The following is a 19,603-nucleotide window of genomic DNA, read 5'->3' as shown; positions in this document are numbered from 1 at the left end:
CTCTTTTGATTAAATACAGTAGGTCCAGTGCGTTTTAAATCCATAAACTCTAGTGTTCTGCAAAAACAGTCTTTCCTTTGCTGTCCCCTGCTGGAGAAACACATTTATGTTTACTCAATGCTTTGACACATTGGATGAATTTGGAATGTCATACTATCTAGTAAGAGTAGTATGGTATTTCAAATCAAACCTGTTACAAGTACAGTACAGAGTGAATGTGTTGTTCCATCAATGTTTGAAATAGCATACTGTTGATACACACTATATAGGCCTACTACAGAGAAAATTCACATATTATACAAAGTAGACAAACACATGAATGGATATCATTCTACATTAGCTTAAATGTGCAGTACATCAGAGCACATTTCAAAGGGCAGTATCCCACAATGCAACATGCCTTACTTTTTTTTTTTTTTTTTTTGACTCATTATTTAAATGAACTTCCAAAAGTGAACTTATTTTTGCACAAACATGGATTGAAAATGCTAAATATCTGTTATTAATTCACGTACTGGAATTGCAAATATATAACGTGGATAGATCATGTGACAACATCTAGCATGCTGCTGTTTAAAACATTCTGCATTCTGAATAATAGGGCGGTCTATTTTGTTTTTGAGAAATATGTAACAGTCTGTTATCCAAAAAGGTATTTCCTTTAGGCTATAGTAAAACTTTTTTTTTTACAAAGTAATAAATACACTGATGCATGACAATGGCTGAATGTGATATTTGTGTGAGTAAAGGGATCTAATTCCTCTTGGGAACGAGTCAAACCAGCTCTCCACTGTGTGTGTGTGTGTGTATTCATGTGTATATTTCTGATATCCTCAGGGCTGTTCATTTATGAATGCTTGGGATAGAGGAGAAATATCTGTTCTCCCTCCATTCCTCATATTTCAACAGCAGTATTGAGAAGAAACCCGCAATAGACAATCAACAGTAGGATATTATGGCTGTATGTTATTCTCTTCACAGTAACATTCTCTAGAAGATTTTTGTGTGAATCCAGTAATTGTTCAAGTCAGAATTATAACCTAAATTGATGAATCAACAGAGGTGATATGTGTGTTTGTGAATGATTCAGGAACAGGTGATAGATACCCCAGTTATGCTGTCGACTGCAGCACATGGCGTTTAAGTTCTGCTTTCTCACGCCATGTCCCAAACAGACACGATGGGATGCGTTATTACAGCGACTTCAACAGTCATCTGTCGGTCCACTATGGAAACGAAAATGCTGCGCAGCCAATCTGACATATTTGATTTATTTTCAGGTATGTGTATCGCCATTACTGTTTCTGCATCAATAAATACACGACGTTAGCTAACTGCATGATCCGTGTAGACCTATGAGATTTCAGAGTGGGCGGAGCTAAAGAAATAGTAGCCGTCAAGCCATGCGACCGAAACGTTTTTTTGTACGTTCAGGTTACGCTTTTCGTTTGTAGCATTATTGCGTTGCATCTGGTTAGGACCTGATATAATGAAGCATTTGATTGTGTTCTTTGCCGTCCCAAAAGCATTATGAAAAAAAGAAAAGAAAAAGAGTCTAAAACATAAAGGCCCGGTTTCACAGACATGGCTTAGATTAAGCCAGGATTAGGCCTTGGTTCAAATGGAGCATTTTATAGCTTTTATAAATGTGCCTTAGACAAAAACATTACTGGTGTGCATCTTGAGACAAAAACAATGGCACTGAGCAAGAGCAAGTTCCTTTCAGTTAAAACAGCTCGATAATGCATTTTAGTCTGGGACTAGCCTTGTCTGTGAAACCGGGGATAAGTGTTTCATTCAAAACCATTTAAATGTTTAGGGTCAGTAAGATTTTTTTGAAAGAAGTACATTAACATGGTAATATTGTTGATGCATTTGATCAATTACAGTAAAAATGTGATATTATCAAATGTTATTATAAATTGAAAGAACCGTTTTCTATTTGAATATATTTAAAATCTTAATGTATTCCTGTGATGCAAAGCTGATTTTTCAGCATCATTACTCCAGTCATCAGTGTCACATGATCCTTCAGAAATCATTCTAATATGCTCAAACATATTATCAATGCTGACATGCTCTCCTGCTGCTTAATATTTTTGTTTTGAATATTGTTCAGAATTCTTTGAGTAGAAAGTTAAAAAAATAACTTTTGCCAATTTATTTGAAATAGAAACCATTTGTAACATTATATATGTCGTTACTGTCATTTTTTAAATTAATTTAATGCATCCTTGATGAGTAAAAGTATTCATTTCTGTCTTTTCAAAATTTTTTATAAAAATACTGACCCTAAACTTTTGCACGGTAGTGTATATTTTAGAAAAGCTATTTCTTTCTCCTTAAACAGTGTTTTTCTTTTTCTATCTGTGTGACTGATAAACACACCAAGAGGGCCATAATTTGTGGCCATAATTTGCAAAGCACAATTGAATGCTCCCAGTGCGGATTGCCAGATATTGCATCTCGGTGAAAGGCCATGTGGCCACTGGCCAAGAGAAAATTGCCAATGTTCAAAGTTGGCCCAGAAAAAAAAAAAATCACTCATAGGTGGGATCAGCTGCACTGTTCAATCAGAGCTCAATCTGAGCTGAAGTTGATTTACACATTCTGTTTCTACTGGGTCAAAACATCGAAGGGATTCTTCATGTAACTAATTACTGTCCAAAATAGTGCATTTGATGAGGACTTTCAGTCCTTTGGGTCCACGAAGCGACAGAGTATCACATTTGTGATTCAAGGTCTAATGACGTGTCCTTTTGTGTTACTTTCCATGTGTTTCAGTGCGTGAGCAGGGCGATGATCTCATCGATTGGAGCCGTCTCTGAGGGCTCCAGCAGTCTGAACGTGTGGCTGAAGGTGATGAAGTGTGTGAAGAGCGTGTTGAGGTGCGGGTGTAACTCCACGGCGATTGCGTCCTGGTAATGAGTGCTGAACAGGTGAGCCAGCATACGGAAGAGCATCACAAAGACCTTCTGAATCAAGAAGATGAATCCAGGAGGGAATGATGAACCTAAACACACTCATATACAGTCACACACACAGATCATTTTCAGCTCATTGGTGCTAAGGCTCTCTGTAAACTTTTTAAACTTCTACATACCAGCCTTGGTGGGAAGCACGCGTTCATCAGCGAGTATCTCCTGGATGTAGGACATGGCGTAATCGATGTAGACCGGAGCTGAACACTTCAGTTTCTTCCCCTGTTCATCCGTCCATTCATACAGGCTGAAAACACACAAACATAAACAACTCATTATAAAGGATCCCTTACAAAAATTGCAATGGTAACCATGCACTATAAAAAATACAGTAGTATTTATGCAGGTTTTAATTAAGTTACTATTTACTGTGATTCACTAAAGAATCACTATAATTATGTTATTATCACAATAATCTCTTTAATATTTTAATATTAACTGTACAGTGTGATGTCAACTGACACATGCATATTGTCCATTAATACAGGAGCATTCCTGATGTTTTTTTTTTTTTTTTTTTTGCTGTCTTTGTTTGTTTTGTGATAACTAAGCTACAGTACTTATCTAATATTTTTATAACATTTTATCTGAAATAATATTTGTTGATTGTTATCATTGGGTGTTGATATCTGTGCGTGCATACTTTACGACGTCGTATTGAAGTTTTTCAGCGATAATAACCACAAAAGTGTTACACATTTCCTCCACCTTATTTGTTTAGAAAAATAAACAATAATCATATTATATAATATAACTATTATAGAAAAATCGATTCGGTTCAGATGAGAGCATGGTTCATGCCAGACCACGCTCTCTTCATTCGACAGCTAGCAGCTTCGTTCAGGGTGGGCTCTCACACGCCCTTCAGAACATTTCAGGGGATTCTGGGCCTTATGGCCTCAGCATCGTCAGTACTCCAACTGGGCCTACTACACGTGTCCCCTGCAGCGCTGGCTAAAGCCCTAAGTACTGGCTCATGCGTGGCGTTCAGGCCACTTGCGCATCAAAGTGAACCATGGCTCTATCAGCCCTGGCTCCTTGGAAAGTAGCCGACTGGTACCAATCGGGCGTGAACATGGGAGTGGTCTCGAGGAGGAAGGTGATTTCAACAGACGCCTCCAACCTAGGTTGGGTAGCCCTGTTCGAGGGCAGGCCTGTTTCCGGCCTCTGGTCGAGCCCGGAAAGGCGCTTACATATCAACTGCCTCGAAATGAGAGTGGTTTTTCTGACCTTAAAAACCTTCCTCCCAAACCTGGCGGGCACCACACCTTGGTCCGGATGGACAATATGCCAGTGGTATCCTATATAAATCGCCAAGGCGGTCTCAACTCGAACAACCTGCACACCATGGCCAAACTCCTCCTCTTATGGGCACACGCCAACCTGCGCTCGCTGAGAGCGGTGCATATGCCAGGCATTCTGAACCAGGGTGCGGATATGATATCCAGAGACAACGTTCCCCCGGGGGAATGGTCTCTTCATGGTGAGTTTCCCCTGATGGTTCAGCTGATCTGGAGGGTTTTCGGCGAGGTAGAGGTCGACCTCTTCGCCTCAGAAGGCAACTCTCAATGCCCAATCTTCTTTTCCAAAGACAGGGACGCGCTGGATCATGACTGGCCCAGCCGCCCTCTTTATGCAATCCCTATGGTCTCGATGCTCCCTCAGGTCATCGAACGGATCAGGAAAAGCAAGAGTGCTGTCCTCCTAATAGCCCCTCTCTGGAAGACCCAGGTCTGGTTCCCCGAGTTGGCGCAGCTGCTGGAAAAAGCTCCTTGGCCCATACCGCTGAGGAGGGACCTCCTCATGCAGGCGAACAGGACAATCTGGCATCCTGTCCTGACTTGTGGGCCATTTTTGGGTGAACTATCCCTTTAACCTCGGGCTTCGAGCCATAGTTAAGGGCGAAAAGCTGATAGCACAGCGTTTTAAAATGGGTTCCCATTGCGTATAGCTACGCAATACGAGAGACCGTTCTCGAAAGGGAACGTACTCGGTTACTAATGGAACCTCGGTTCGGCAGAGTGTTATACTCTGCCGTGCTATTACGCTTGGTACAGGTGCTGTCGCTTCAGCTGATTTAAACCTGATTCCTATGGCGAAATGGCCCGCTTATTTAGCCAGAAGCCACGCCTATTCTGGCGGGCTTCGGCGCGAAGCACCATGATTGGTTTGCGTGCGTCAGCTGCTTCGCCATAAGTTCGTGCTGTTCCCGCAGCACAGCCAATGAGCACGCTAGTCAGCTCTGCTCTGTGCTCGCTGTGCAGCTGCACTGCGTTTTAAAATAAAGGCTTCAATATTCTCTATTTTCCCATAGCGCATAGCTACGCGATACTCGTTCCCTTAATCTCAGGGAACCGAGGTTACGTTAGTAATAGAGTACGTAATCACAGCAAATTTTACAGTATATGTATGTCTCACTTAATACTTTATTCAAGATGTGACTTATGTTTTTCTCTTTTAATTAGCTGAAATGAAGTGTGTGTTCTGCTCACATGTTTCTTGGGCTGTTGGCTGCCGGACACTTTATCGTTGAGCAATAATCAGAAAGAGCGCTGAAGAACAGGGTAGTGTGCTGGAAAAACGACACAGCTGAAAGAGAAGGTAAGATTGAGTTAACACACATTTACACATTTAAAGAGCAAAAAAAAGGAAGGTTGGCAAACCTACAGACCACTGCTGAATTATCTGATGTATGTTGTTTGGTCACATAAAGCAGCAAGCTGTGATTTGTCATTTTACATGTTAATCACATGGTCCTTTTTAAGTGGGTAGAATAAGTTAAACCATAGTCCAGCCATTGCAGTTATGTGAGCCTTGCCCAACACATTCCCAGCATTCCTCATGCATTACTGAACATTATACTGTACATATGTTAAGAAATATTTGAAATGTTTCCCTGTCTAGTGTATTGTTTCAGCCCTGATTTGCTCACACAGATGACACTTTTGAGTGTGTCATCATTTTTTATATGTTTGTGATCACTGTTTATCTGTAAATAGCATTCACCTCTCTGAGTCTTAATTATATATATATATATTCAGTACTGTATGTACTGAAGGGGTATAAAAATGTAAATTATTTCTTTATTATTTCATAGTTTTTTGAATACTCACTGTTTGTTGCTATCCACTCCTGCTGGTCTAGGCCGTGCGGCAGGGCAGAGAGGGTCAAAAGGTCGATGTCAGTGATGCGTCTGGACAGGAAGTGATCTTTCAGGTAAGGTTTGACCTCAGCAGACGGGACTATATGCAGACTGTTATTCTTTCTGTACACACACACAGTCAACAGAATATTCAATGAGAATTTATTACATTTTTATAAAGTTCACTTATGACTTGCGCACAGTATAACTAGGGAATGGAGGGTCAAATAAGGTCACTAATTTGCATGTTTTTATTTTATTCATTACTCATTTGAAATGTGTTGATTTATAAATGGCTATGTGCCTGGCTGACTTGGCAATGAGAATTATTTTGCAGGAAGCTTGTCTGCCAGTTAATTTGTGTTTGAATTCTACTGAGCGAACAATTTGTGAAAACACGGTGTGACGTTACACAAGGACATACAGGATGTAGTTTAGTTTAGTTTGCCGTGTGTGCACATGGGGCTAGTCCATTACTGTATGTACTGAAGGGGTTTGTGTTTGCTTGTTCTTGTTTTCCGACAGCATTAGTGAGCATATTAACACTGGAAAGAGTGCTGCTTCCTGTAGACAGCCCTAATTTTCCTTCATGCAAATGAGATAAACCACACACACGTTGGACTGAGGGAGAAAGCTGACCTAGAGTGTGTGTACATAGAGAGAAAACAGACCTCCCAGTCCCAGTTCAAGCCTTGAAATAACTGATAGTGTGTGTGGTGGGAGGTTTGGGACGGTGGCCTTGTCCCTGACTGATTAAAACACAAGCTGTGGGGTGGAATACCTTCCATATGGTGGCCCCAAAAAGTATTTGGATACTTATGCCACTCTTTGGGTACATTGACGCAACAACGCTGTACTAAAAACATAAACATTTTTTCCTTGCAAAACGATTCCAGTTCACACACGGATCTGCGGAAAAACGACTAAAAACTGTATTAGCTGTATTAGGCGGCGTTCACATATCGCGCCTAAAAACGCATAGAAAACGCTAGGCGCGCCGCGTTCTCCTTTTTCCAAAGCGTTCGGGTGGTTGCGCTCCGGAGGCGTCTGTCGTTGCTAAGCTTGGTTCTTGTCACGTGACCTGCGGTGCGCTTGCGGCATTCTGAAAAGTTGAGATGTTTTTATCTCGATGCGGCGCGGACGCGCTTGGAAAAAACGAGCGCGTCGCTTCCATTATGAGCGCGCATACCGCGCACCTACATTTGAAATAACGAACTTGCGCGCGCAAAAGACACGATATGTGAACAGGCCCTTATGCTGCCAGGCCAGTAGTTGGCGATATCACTTTATAAAGAAACAATACGCGCCTATAGACTGAACATGACGTCACAGTTTTCACAAATTCGAGTTTTTGTAGTTAACATGGAGACGATAACCGTGTTGTTTTCAAAAACTTGCACTTTGAAACCTGTTTTCAAAAGTTTGCATTTTCAGACCCTAAAAACGCTGTTGTTGTGTAAATGAATCGCCAAAATGCTATTAGAAACAGAATATCAAAGCAGGTGGCATTAATTTTAAAGAAACAGAACATGCACTTTTTAATCTTTTATTTTTGAGATTCTAAATCAACCACTCGGCTTTTAGTTTTTTGTTTTGCAAACCTCAGCAAGATCCCCCAGGCATCACCTCCATCAAAACTCATCATCAGTTTACAATGTTATTTTGTTTACAAATTTTTCTTTAGTTTACTAAAAATAAAATAAAAACATGCACAGATAAAGAATACAGGTCTTATAAAATACCCATATTTCCTTAATATTGGCTTTCATATTTTATCAGTTAAAGTATTTTTTACATTTTAAATGATTTAGTAGAATTGACATTGTTTTGTTGAAAGTTGGTTGCTGTTTTCATGTTTTAATGTACATATGGCTGTTGTCATAAATATTACAGAAGTTTTCTGTTATTTTAAGTTGAGGTGTGCATTAGTGCAAACTCACAACAACAAAAAACAAAAACAAATTGTTAGTTATTTTTAGCATTTCCTTGTCCCACCTATTTAAAATATTAACAAATATAAGAGTCATGTATTTCTAATTTTGTGTTACTAATACTAATAATAGTACTAATACTAAAAGTACCAACAAGTACAGGGTTATTGGTAATGTATCTACCATGGTTTTGGGCATGTACTGTGGTAATGTCCTTATCTTGGAGTAGCATGTAACTGTACTATTGTATATGAAAATAGCATATGACTTTATCAATATACCACAGTATTACCCCTACAGTACCATGGGACATGACTATTTGAGGTATTTAATGCTTATATGAAGGATAAAGTGTTGATTTTAGGCAGCGTTGATATTAGCAATACATTTTCCCCCAAAATGCCCAGTTGCACTCATGCGCAGGTATGCAATATGTAAATACACGGGCTGCAGCAGGTGTGTTTATCCATAAACCCTTGTGCACAGCCATGTTAACACATAAACACATGGGCTTGTGGAAGTTTCCTTTGACTTTGAGATGCACAGCTGAAACTACCGAACAAACACACTTATACGCTCACACACATTCTTTTTCTGAAGGAATGCTAGTGCCTATCTCTTCAGCGGGCATTCGTCTGATGTGTACATTCCTTACTTTACCTAAACACACAAGACAGGGAGTAAAGTATATACTCACACACACTAGACAGGGAGTAGAGTATATACTCACACTTTGAACAGGCTGATGCTGGTGTGGTTTGCCTTCAGAGCGCTGACATCCTCTTCATCAGAGCTACTGTAACTCTGACATCCCCCCATATCCAGGATGCTTCTACCCATTAAATGTCCTCAGAAACACACACACACCTCATTCAAACACAAACACACTGACGCACCTGTCACATAAACAAACACAGCAGTTCCCGATGCGCATGTTGTCTGTCCCAATCCCGAGGTCTACGCACAGACTGTCGCTCAGTCCAGCTTTCTGTCTGGTTTCTCTTGCTGGTAGATGTGTTTGTGTTCTCTCTGCTGTTCTTTGTGTGTCCTACACTTCAGGCTGAGTCTCACTGTGTCTCCGGTGAAGCAGACGGACAGGTTCCACCAGTCCTGAAAAATATTTACTCTCTTTACACACACTCACTCAAAGCCACGCCCCCATCTCTAGGCTTCCCCGCCTCCTCTCACCTGAGGCCCCGTCCCCTCGTGCCTCCAGGGGAACGTTTACTTTCTGTGCACTTCACACAGGATTGGTGTTATTCCGAGTCGTTGCATTTTTGATTGTTTGGTTTCATTCTCTAGGTTCACGATAGTCCATGATGACACATGATGGCAGAACAACAGGTATGGTTCATCCAAAATGTATGAACGTCACTACATTAAATATAAAGGTAACACTTTTCTAACTTCTCATTTGATTAAAATTAGTTTACATTTAACAATACATAATACTTCCACATTTATTAATTCCTAGTTAAAGTCTCAAATAACATTTATATAACGATATATATTTTTAAACCTTTTATTAAAAACATATTAGTAAATGTTAATCCACTGTGAACCAACATGAAAAATTAACTATAACAAAGATAAAACATGCTGTAAAAATGCATTGCTTATTGTTAGTTAATGTTAGATAATGCATTTAAAGGGGTGGTTGATTATGATTTCACTTTTCTAACTTTAGTTAGTGTGTAATGTTGCTGTCTGAGCATAAACAACATCTGCAAAGTTACAACGCTCAAAGTTTAAAGCAAAGGGAGATATTTGCTTTTAAAGAAATTCCTTTTTAAGGACTACAACAAACGGCTGGTAGGGACTACACGACATTCCTCCAGGGTTAGTGACATCACCAACCCTAAAATTTACATAAACCCCGCCCCCAGAACACGATTTATAGATTATCATGACAGAATATGCTAATCAATGACAAGAAGATTACACATAAACTACATAAATTCATCAACTAACCATTCAGAAATGTCCTGTTGCATTCTACATGTTGTCACTTCGTTTTGAGTCTCTCCATCATTGTCTGAATCCGGTTTGAACATAAAAGGCTAAAAGTTTTTGAAATTTTCAGTGCATGTCTGTGTGAGGTAAAAGGACATGAGCTCCTGAAGCTCCGCCCCCTGTGCCGGGAGCAGCAGCTCATTTGCATTTAAAGGAACAGACACAAAACGGTGCGTTTTTGCTCACCCTCAAAAAGTGACAATTTTAACATGCTATTTAAAAAAAATCTGTGGGGTATTTTGAGTTAAAACTTCACATACATCTGGGGACATCAAAGGCTTATTTTACGTCTTGTGAAAAGGGCATTAGACCACCCCTTTTAACTAATGTTAACAAATGAGACTGTACGATGTTACCAATTTATTTACCCCCCCCCCCCCCCAAAAAAAAGCAAAAAAAAAGAAGAATCTTTTGTATTTTGTAATTTTGTATTACCTTAATCGGTAACACTTTACTTGAAGGGGTGTGCATAAGACTGACATGACACCGTCATAATCGTGACATGACACATGTCATGAATATGAAGGAGGTTTTATGCATGTTTATGACAAATGTCATTAAGTGTCATTCGCTCAATTATGACATTTTTAATGCAAATATGACATTGTGTGAGATGTCTTTGTCATGACAACTTGACTTTACTAAGACAACACAACCTGTCATAAATATGTCATAAACATGACATAGCAGATTAATTATCAAACTTAAGAAACCACTTTGCTTTATGGGTTAACATTTTATTAAACTGTCAGGTGGTTGGTTTTGACATTGGCTGTCATGAAGCCATTATAACATTTTAATGACAAATTAAATTTGTACCACTGTAGTTGAGGTCAAGAAAAACATTCATGGCACAGTTATAATGGCCTCATGACAGCCAATGTCAAAACCAACCACATGACAGTTTAATAAAATGTTAACCCATAAAGCAAAGTGGTTTCTTAAGTTTGATAATTAATCTGCTGTGTCATGTTTATGACATATTAATGACAATTTATGTTGTCTTGGTAATGTCAAGTTGTCATGACAAAGACACTGACAGGTTATGATGTATTGGTTTATGTCAAGTTGTCATAACAAAGACATCTCACACAATGTCATATTTGCATTAAAAATGTCATAATTGAGCGAATGACACTTAATGACAGTTGTCATAAACATGCATAAGACCTCCTTCATAATTATGACATCTGCCATGTCATGATTATGAAGGTGTTATGTCAGTCTTATGCACACCCCTTCAAGTAAAGTGTTACCACTAACGATTAGCATTATATTAATTTGTTAATGCTAGTTAATAAAACTGGTCATGTTCATATTAGTTCACAGTGCATAACTAATGTTAACAGATATAACTTTTGATCTTAAAAATATTAATAAATGTTAATATTAACATTAAGAATAATAACTGTAGAAATATTGTTCATTGTTAGTTCATGTCAACTAATGTAGTTAACCAATGTTTACAAATGAAATCTTATTGTAAAGTGTTATCCAAGTTTTATTTTTGGCATGGTTTTGTTTCCACACCCAATTTATACACAGGCTGTATTCCTTTTTTACACAATTACTATCATCTGCAGTAATTGTTATATTGACACTTAAAAAAAAAAATAAAAAAAAATGTTCATTGCTTTCACAATTCTAATGTAGATTGCACTCATCAACTCAACTCGCTACTACATGATTCAACCAGTTTCATTGTTTGGTCCCAAACTAGCACTTTGTGCAAAGTGCCTACTAGCTAGATGAAATCCATCCATTAACTCAGGTCCTGTCCATTTACAGTGTAATAATACTAACTTTCATAATTGTTAAACATTGTATTATTGTACATAGTAGTATTAATTTTTCTACATGTCAATAATTTGTTAACAGTCAAGTATTCATTACTTCAATGAGCTCATTGTTTCTGCCTTAAATTATTACATTGTCTAAATTAATCAATTTTTAGCTATCTGTGATTTGTATATGTACATTTCAGAAATACATAACTTAGACCGTTACCCCTGATAACAGATCACTCTAAATTGAAATGTGGACTCGTGCATTTTCTGTAAAGCTGCTTTGAAACGATGTGCATTGTCAAAAAGCGCTATACAAATAATTAAATGTGAATTGAACACACATTTGACACACAAACCCATTTGAAATATTTATTTGATATCGGATTTTAAAGCCTAACTCTGACAACAGATAACAGGTACAGTATTGCATTATACCAAAAATAAAAGAAACCACCAGCATCAGTTTACAATAAAAAGGCATTTGACTAAATGACAACAGTGTTCCAGTTTCATACTATGGACATACGCTCAAGGCAGAACATACCACAAAGTATTGTACCAGTTCATAACATACAATATGAGTTTGTGTTTTTTGGGTACATGAATACACACAAGAGCTGAAGAGAAAAGAACCCAACAACATACATTTCACATTGCAGGTTCTGATACATCTATTTTTCAGCTATAAAATCTTCATCGTGGTGTGGAGGAAGAAGGGGATATGAAACAACAATTGAAAAAGTGTAAATTAGAATCACAAATTGTGTGTTCCACATGTGGCATTACATTGGCATAATTCTTACGTCACAGTTTTGATAAAAAATAAATCAATTTCTTTCTTGTTCTCATGCCCTGTACTGTAAAAAGTAATCAGTTGACAACTTAAAAATAACTGAGGAAACCATTGCCTCAAAATTAAGTAAAAAAAACTTCATGCGCAATTAAAATTGTGGAATTGTCAAGTTCACAACTTAATTTTTTCAATTATACATGAAGTTTATTACTTATTCATTTTTAGTTATGTGAACTGAACTTGACAATTCCACATACGCTAACTTATTTTTTTTTTTTCAATTATGCATGAAGCTTATTTACTTAATTTTAAAGGCAACGGGTTTCATCACTTTTTACAGTGTGCTAATGCATTGACAAACTATAAGAGAACTTTCTAAACCAGTGTGATGGTATCTGACAGGTCAACTAAAGATGTTAGCTCAATTACAGACAGAAAGAAATGCTTGGACTAGAGTACACTAGTACATAAAAGGGGATTAGTGTCTTGCCTTTAATTCAGCACTTAAATACTGCCACTTTTAGTTGTGGAATATCAGCAAGGACTTTCTAGAAATAAAGTTAAACACAAAAACAAAAGACCGATCAAATGTCAGTCTCCGGAAGGAGAGAATGAAACCCTGTCATCCAGAATGGCAGAAAGATGGAATATTAAAGAGATATTTTGGCCCAAAATAATAATGATTTAAAATAAACATTAAAAACTATGAATTACATTCAAGCACAGAGCCTGGTACGGATCGGTCACCATTTCTCTCGAGTTTCGCTCAAAGTCTCCTAAACACAACACACTCGCATCGGCAAACATCTGCAATATCAATAACACAACGGCTTGTAAATTCAAAATTGCACATAGACCGAACAATGACCGAGGGCTCTCATTATAGTCATCGTACCGCCACTAACATCCCAATGTATTTGGTATCAAAATCAAGTTTTTAAAAGTGCAAAATCAAACTGAAAACACACCGAGCCTCACACACATTCACACACACTCACTCTCACAAACAGTTTGTGTGCATGTGTGCACATTTCGTCAAAGCTACATTACTAAAAAAAGAAAAAAAAATCCCTAGAAATTATCCATACTATTATTGCTATCTCTCTAGATTGAAATGGACACTGCAGCGTTCTAGTGTTGCGCTAGTAATTAGTCATAAAAAATATAATATTAAGAGTACATAGCGTAAAGAATACACATTATTACTAAGACCTGACAGTGATCTAGGAAGATTGATTAAGGATATGTGCGCACACGTTAAACATACCGATGTGTCCTTCTCTGATATTTCAAGGCACACGCGCCCTCGGTTCTTCTTTTGCACATAGACTCGCTCTGACACACACGACGTTCACCTGAGAGTTCGTTCAAATACCAACCACAAACACAATCAGAGTCAAACAGTCTTACATAAACACGTTTAAAGGAATAGTTACACTCAAAAATACAATTCTGTCATTATTTACTCACCCTCATAATGCCGTTTCAAACCTGTATGACATTCCTTCCATGCGTGGGATGTTGGTTCATACGACTTCTGCGCTATCATTCTATAAAAAAGATCAGCGTGAACGTTCTTTAAAATATCTTCTTTTGTGTTCTCCAGATGAAAGTCATACATGTTTGAAACCTGACGATGTGTAAGTAACATTTTTTTTATTTTTTAGGTGAACTATTCCTTTAAGATGAAAGCAGCCCACAACAACAGAATTATTGAGACCTACTCCCAATTATTTTTGCTCATATACGCGTGTGTTTCTGTGGGCAGAACTGGACACAACATAAATGCTGTGGAAACATAAGTGCAAACAAATCAGCACTGAAATAAAATCAGTACCGGGCCCAAGGGCTACAGCAAACAGAGACTGATCAAGACAGAAACACACACACACACACACACACACACACACACACACACACACACACACACACACACACACACACACACACACACACACACACACACACACACTCTTGTCCATCTTTGTGAAGACATTCATTGACACAATGCAATCTCTAGCTCCTACCCATCACAACTAAGGCCCTGTTTACACCTGGTATTAAGATGTGTTTTGGTCAATCGAATTACAAGTGTATGACACTAAATACAGGTGTAAACGGGGTCTAAAACGTTTTTGAGGTTGTCCACTTTCGACCACTTCCAGAGTTAATCGAAAACACATTTGACCAGATTGTTTTTGTAGTGTAACGCTCGAATGCCACTCGAATCTCCACTTATTGACATAATGCGTAAATATTATGGGAATTGCGCTAGCCAGACGGGATTTAAACATTGTCAGCAGGAGACCCAAGTTTGGTGTGAAGACGAAAAACATACCAAGCACAATGTTCTCTCACCATTCCTGATTTCACTCATCGCATTCGGCGTGGTCTTCAGAGCAGAAACGAAAGCTATTTTTTTCCCCGTCATCTCCGGTCGTGTTGAGACAGATTAAAATACCAGGCGTAAACAGGAATGGGTCTCCCTCATGTACTTGTGATCCGATCGACCAAAACACAGATTGATCTAAGTGCCTAACCCGATCCCTTACCCTAAACCGAATGATAACCTTTTCCCTAAAACCAAGTCTTAACCCTCAAACAGGCCTTTAAAGGGTTCTCAGAAAGGTTCTCGCTTTACTCTCTGTCCTCAATCCGATGGTCTAAAACTCAAACCGGTCCTCACAAAGATAGTTGTACAAAAAAACACCACCACACACACAGTCGCAAACACAGACTTGATATCATGCCTTGTTCTAAATAGAAAACACTGGTTTAGAAACATCACGCCTGTCAACGTACCAAGCATTTTTATGCATATACGTGAGAATCCATCTGCGGATCTGCATCTTATTCTAGTTCCACAACGCTCAACACGCACACAGACTGTAGTGGGGCCGCTCTCACAGGGTTCAAAGGTCAGTGCTCCAACAGTGAAGATGTCTTCATTGGAAAAGACAAGAGATCATCTAGAGTACCGCTCATGCTCAAACTAAAAATACCCACGCAACTACACTGCAGATCGATGGGAACAGCAAATGCCAAAACAGGGAAACCACAGCATTTAACATTTCATGAGCGGAGCGAAGGTTTTCATGGGGATGGAGGCGAGTCAAACGCTGTTACATTGGGCCATTACTACTGGAGTCGCCCCTGTAGAATGAGACATTTGTAGGCTTTAAATACATGTCCAGTAATTTCCTATGGAAGAACACTCAAATGTATCTATATTTACTTCTGCTCCTTGGGTGACTGAGTACCAGTGATGGGTATCGCCATGGTTCCTGTTGCTATGACATCTGTTGCTTTGGCATTAGTGTCACTGCAAGACAGTGGAAGCAACCAATAAGAGGACATCACTGTGCACATTTTGTCATAAGTCTTCAGTCAATGTCAAAGCAGCTGCTAAATTTTCAAAACTGTTTGCAAACAATTTAGTAATGCTTCGACGGAATGCAAGAATGTGTATTAGAGTGTTTTATTTATTAACACCACCAAACTTTTTGCACAATAACTAAGAAATAAATGTATTAATTCAAACATTTAGGGGCCCTATCTTGCACCCAGCGCAATTGATTTTGTCCACTGACGCATGCATCATTCCTATTTTGCACCCGACGCACAGCAAACTTTTCCCCCCACAGACGCACGTCGGTAAATTAGGGAATGAACTTGCGCTCCCGGGGGCGATTCAACGAAAAAGAGGAGGCGTGTTCCGGTGCAAACGTTCCCTGGTGCTACTTTGCAGTTTCAGAAAACAATCCCGCCACAGACCAGGAAAAACCTAGTCTAAAGTCAGTGGCGCATTATTCAGATGCAATTTTAAGGGCGCATGCTTGGCCATAATGTAGCGTGTGCACAACGCGCAAACACTTTGCTTCTCTCATCTACACAAGCGCAGCAGTTCCAATTTTTGCAAACCATACATATTTACAAGGAAAAATATTACCACACGAGGGAAATTATTTTAGTGTCCATGAAGATGTGAAAAAATAGGCATAAATCTAGCTTACACATTTACCAAAATTATTATACGCCTGTTTAACCGAAGCTAATTTGGGTGGGTGTCTCCCATCCCCATACAATGTCACTTCTCTGTCTTTTACGGCCCTGACGAACGTCGGTCTCCTCGGCGGTGAACCGCTCCTGGCGTGCGCCTGGCAAATCCGCCGTTATAATAGCAATCCGCCATGGAACAAGCGCGCCTGCTCTTAAAGGGAATGTGAGATGACGCTCTGATTAGTTTATTTCACGTTACGCCCAAACCACATCTATGAGTAATGTAGCTACTTCAGACCAACGCATTTAAGATTTGTGTCGGGCGCGAAAGTCATTTATCCCGCCGAGATCCGCCCACAAAGTTACTTGCGTTTCAGATCGTTAAAATAGGGCCCATAATGTTTAAAAGTATAATAATGCTTTAAAAATGCTTCGATGGAATGCAAGAATGTTTTACCTGTTGAAGACTGCTTTCTCGTTGTTTGCATCGAAGGCAAGTGTAATGCTCTCCTTGGCGACGCTCTCTGTGATGATGTTGGCTCTGTCTTCGTCCTCACTGTCTGAGCCACTGGAGCTGCTGTCGGACGCCACCAGCGGAGCCTTCCTCGCCCCACACACACTCCACACACACGCTGACGAGCCTTTCACTGCAACACACACATGCTATCAACTCGTGTTCATTGACCATTTCAAGAACATTTAGAACAAACAACAGTGTCGTAAATATGCAAACAATAAATATAATATTATCAATAATAATAATAATATAAGTTTGCGTAAATGTTTAAGTGAAATGTACAATATGTAACTTTTAACATTTAAATGAGTCAAATCATCAATCCTTCTTCCAAAATGTGTTTTTGGTCTTACCCCGATTCACTAAGCCTATTAAGAGTTTATATTTTAGACCTCTCAGGATGGTTTTTGCAGGAAATTGCGAATATGTCACTCGCTGTGTGTCTCGTCATATCCATAAATGGAGAAAAAGTTGCTCCGATATTTTGATGCGTGTATTGTGTGGGACTGGCATAGGTTATGCTGGGTACACACCAAAAGATAATCGGGCTGATTTTGGGATTTCCCCCCTTCTGACAATCCTAGCTATGTCCCGATTATCTTGATGGTTCTACAGATTATCTTATCAGATTTTCCCTTGGTGTGAGGTGTGTTAAGAGTGTCCGAACCTGATCGGAAGAACGTCAGAGCCGCCCCGATCGCGAATCGGAAATATTCAACATGTTGAATATTTACAATCAGAAATCCTGATGTGTGGGGGGAACCTTGAGGACAAACGCACGCGCGCACGCTCTGGAGATTATCACGTGAAACGAAACAATATCCAATCAGAAAGCGAGATGATGGAAGATGGAAGCACAAAGTGAAATTGATGTGGACAGCAGAGATGGAAGATCAGCTTGTTGATTTGTGGCAACAGCACAAATGTTTATACAACGTGTTGTGTAAAACCTTTCCAAACACTATCATCGCAATTTCTTCCTGCATATCGTCCGCCATGTTTATTCTGAGGTCTCGCGAGATTTTGCGTGATATCCTGTGTTCACAGTTGAGACTCTGGTTGAAAATCTGTGTGTGTGGTGTGCTGTCTTTGTCACATCATGGCACACCACACACTATAGGAGCAAAATGGTTAAATCTAGAATTTTTGTCCTCATGTTTGTGGTCTATCACATTTTGATAATCTTATAAGATGTAAAAAATCTTTTGGTGTGTACCCAGCATTAGTTGTCACAATCTTGAGCCAATCAGGGAATCACTCGTTTAAAAAAAAACACTGAACAGAGTCTGCCGGCAAAAAGAGAATGCGACAGAGCTCGTAATAAAACAAGAATCAACATTGGCTTGACTTTTCAGAGATGGCAAGAACTGAGGGATTTGAAATGTTGTAAAGTTGACGTGGCAATAGCGTTTTATAACTCAACAGGAGAGTAAGGCATTTTATTGAATGAATAAATTGCCATTTGTATCTCTCTAACAGAGTTCATTGTAAAGTTTTATCTATTGTAAAGGGTTGTTTCATTATGGTTGTTTTAGCGCTGTGCTGTGCTTTCAAGGAAGTACCGTGTCTATTAATGTATATAGACAGTAATGTCTTCAAGCTTGTCAGTTTGAGATCCTTTCCATCTAATCTGGCTATATCTCTTAAGTCTAACAGTGAATGTTTTATGAGCAGTATGATAATCATATTCATCCGCAGTCAATGCATGCATTTTGTTTTTATATCGCTAGCTAGGTCAAAAGTTACATGGTGTGCCTTTTAATAACAATATAATAATAATGATTATCAACAACACCAAACTTTTATAAGCATTTTGCATAAAATAAATATTCTTAAGACTAACAGCATTCAGAGGAGAAATTCATGTATTAAATAAGAATATTGGTATAATAATATAAATGAAAAATATAATAAAAATAATAAAATAATAAATTAAAAGCAAAAATTAAATAATAAAACTATTCATATTATTATTATTATTATTAATAAAAAAACTAATATTCTTTATAAGACTAAAAGCACTTAGAGGGGGAAATTAATTTATCAAATTAAAACTACATAAATTACACAAAGCTGTATAATTTTATTAAAATGAAATAAAAAAATCGTTAATAATAACAATAATAATGTTTAAAAGTAAAATGAAATATAAAAAAATATATAATGATTATTACAGTTGTTACTACTAACAAAAATATGTAATATTTTAATTCAATAAATGCATTCTCTAAATGCTTAGTAAGAATAACAAACAATTTTTGCGCAAAAATGCAAGATTAATAATAATAATAATAATAATTCATTACATTTATATAGTGCATTTTTAAGAACTCAATGCACTTTACATAGAAGGGGGGAATCTCCTCAACCACCACCAATGTGCAGCAACCACCTGGATGATGCACATATTGCACCAGAACGCCCACCACACACCAGCTTA

General features: G+C 38.5%; 2 protein-coding genes and 1 long non-coding RNA gene across 6 annotated transcripts in view; 1 reads left to right on the top strand and 2 right to left on the bottom strand.

The window, feature by feature from the left end:
* Positions 1-2,106: 2,106 nt before the first annotated feature.
* Positions 2,107-9,133, bottom strand: LOC311290507 (MOB kinase activator 2). The gene is made up of 5 exons (XM_084409014.1): positions 8,785-9,133; positions 6,095-6,246; positions 5,474-5,570; positions 3,104-3,228; positions 2,107-3,013 (listed from the first exon to the last, which is right to left on the bottom strand). The coding sequence occupies exons 1-5, from the start codon at positions 8,892-8,894 to the stop codon at positions 2,781-2,783; spliced, it is 717 nt and encodes a 238-aa protein (XP_084265140.1). The 5' UTR covers positions 8,895-9,133; the 3' UTR covers positions 2,107-2,780.
* LOC311290508 overlaps positions 5,457-19,603 on the top strand; it is a 16,126-nt gene continuing 1,979 nt past the window's right edge. Inside the window, exons 1-2 of the long non-coding RNA XR_014627403.1 lie at positions 5,457-5,582; positions 6,126-6,197. This is a non-coding gene — a long non-coding RNA (uncharacterized lncRNA). The remainder of the gene's footprint in view (positions 5,583-6,125; positions 6,198-19,603) is intronic.
* The window catches only part of ppp6r2b (protein phosphatase 6, regulatory subunit 2b), a 23,679-nt gene continuing 16,285 nt past the window's right edge, over positions 12,210-19,603 (bottom strand). For 2 of the 4 annotated variants that reach the window (XM_084409010.1, XM_084409011.1), the window contains exons 21-23: positions 17,104-17,293; positions 15,883-15,969; positions 12,210-14,197 (exon numbers count right to left, since the gene is read on the bottom strand). In XM_084409010.1, coding sequence (XP_084265136.1) covers positions 14,110-14,197; positions 15,883-15,969; positions 17,104-17,293 — 365 coding nt within the window. In that variant the 3' untranslated portion in view covers positions 12,210-14,109. Of the gene's footprint in view, positions 14,198-14,242; positions 15,801-15,882; positions 15,970-17,103; positions 17,294-19,603 lie in introns of those variants that run through there. The other 2 variants (XM_084409012.1, XM_084409013.1) reach the window with 1 other exon arrangement.

Source organism: Rutilus rutilus (genome assembly GCF_951802725.1).
Source record: "Rutilus rutilus genome assembly, chromosome: 5".
Lineage (NCBI taxonomy): Eukaryota > Metazoa > Chordata > Actinopteri > Cypriniformes > Leuciscidae > Rutilus > Rutilus rutilus.
Note: the sequence above shows the minus strand (reverse complement) of the source record. Positions and strands in the feature narration are given on the sequence as shown.

Bases quoted from the DNA above. Each gene is read 5' to 3' on its own strand.
- LOC311290507 (XM_084409014.1), bottom strand. From the start codon at position 8,894: ATGGGTAGAAGCATCCTGGATATGGGGGGATGTCAGAGTTACAGTAGC. The intron at 3,229-5,473 runs GTGAGCAGAACA...GTGTGTTTTCAG, and splicing joins GCCAACAGCCCAAGAAACAT to CCTGTATGAATGGACGGATG. The intron at 3,014-3,103 runs GTATGTAGAAGT...GAGTGTGTTTAG, and splicing joins CGTGCTTCCCACCAAGGCTG to GTTCATCATTCCCTCCTGGA.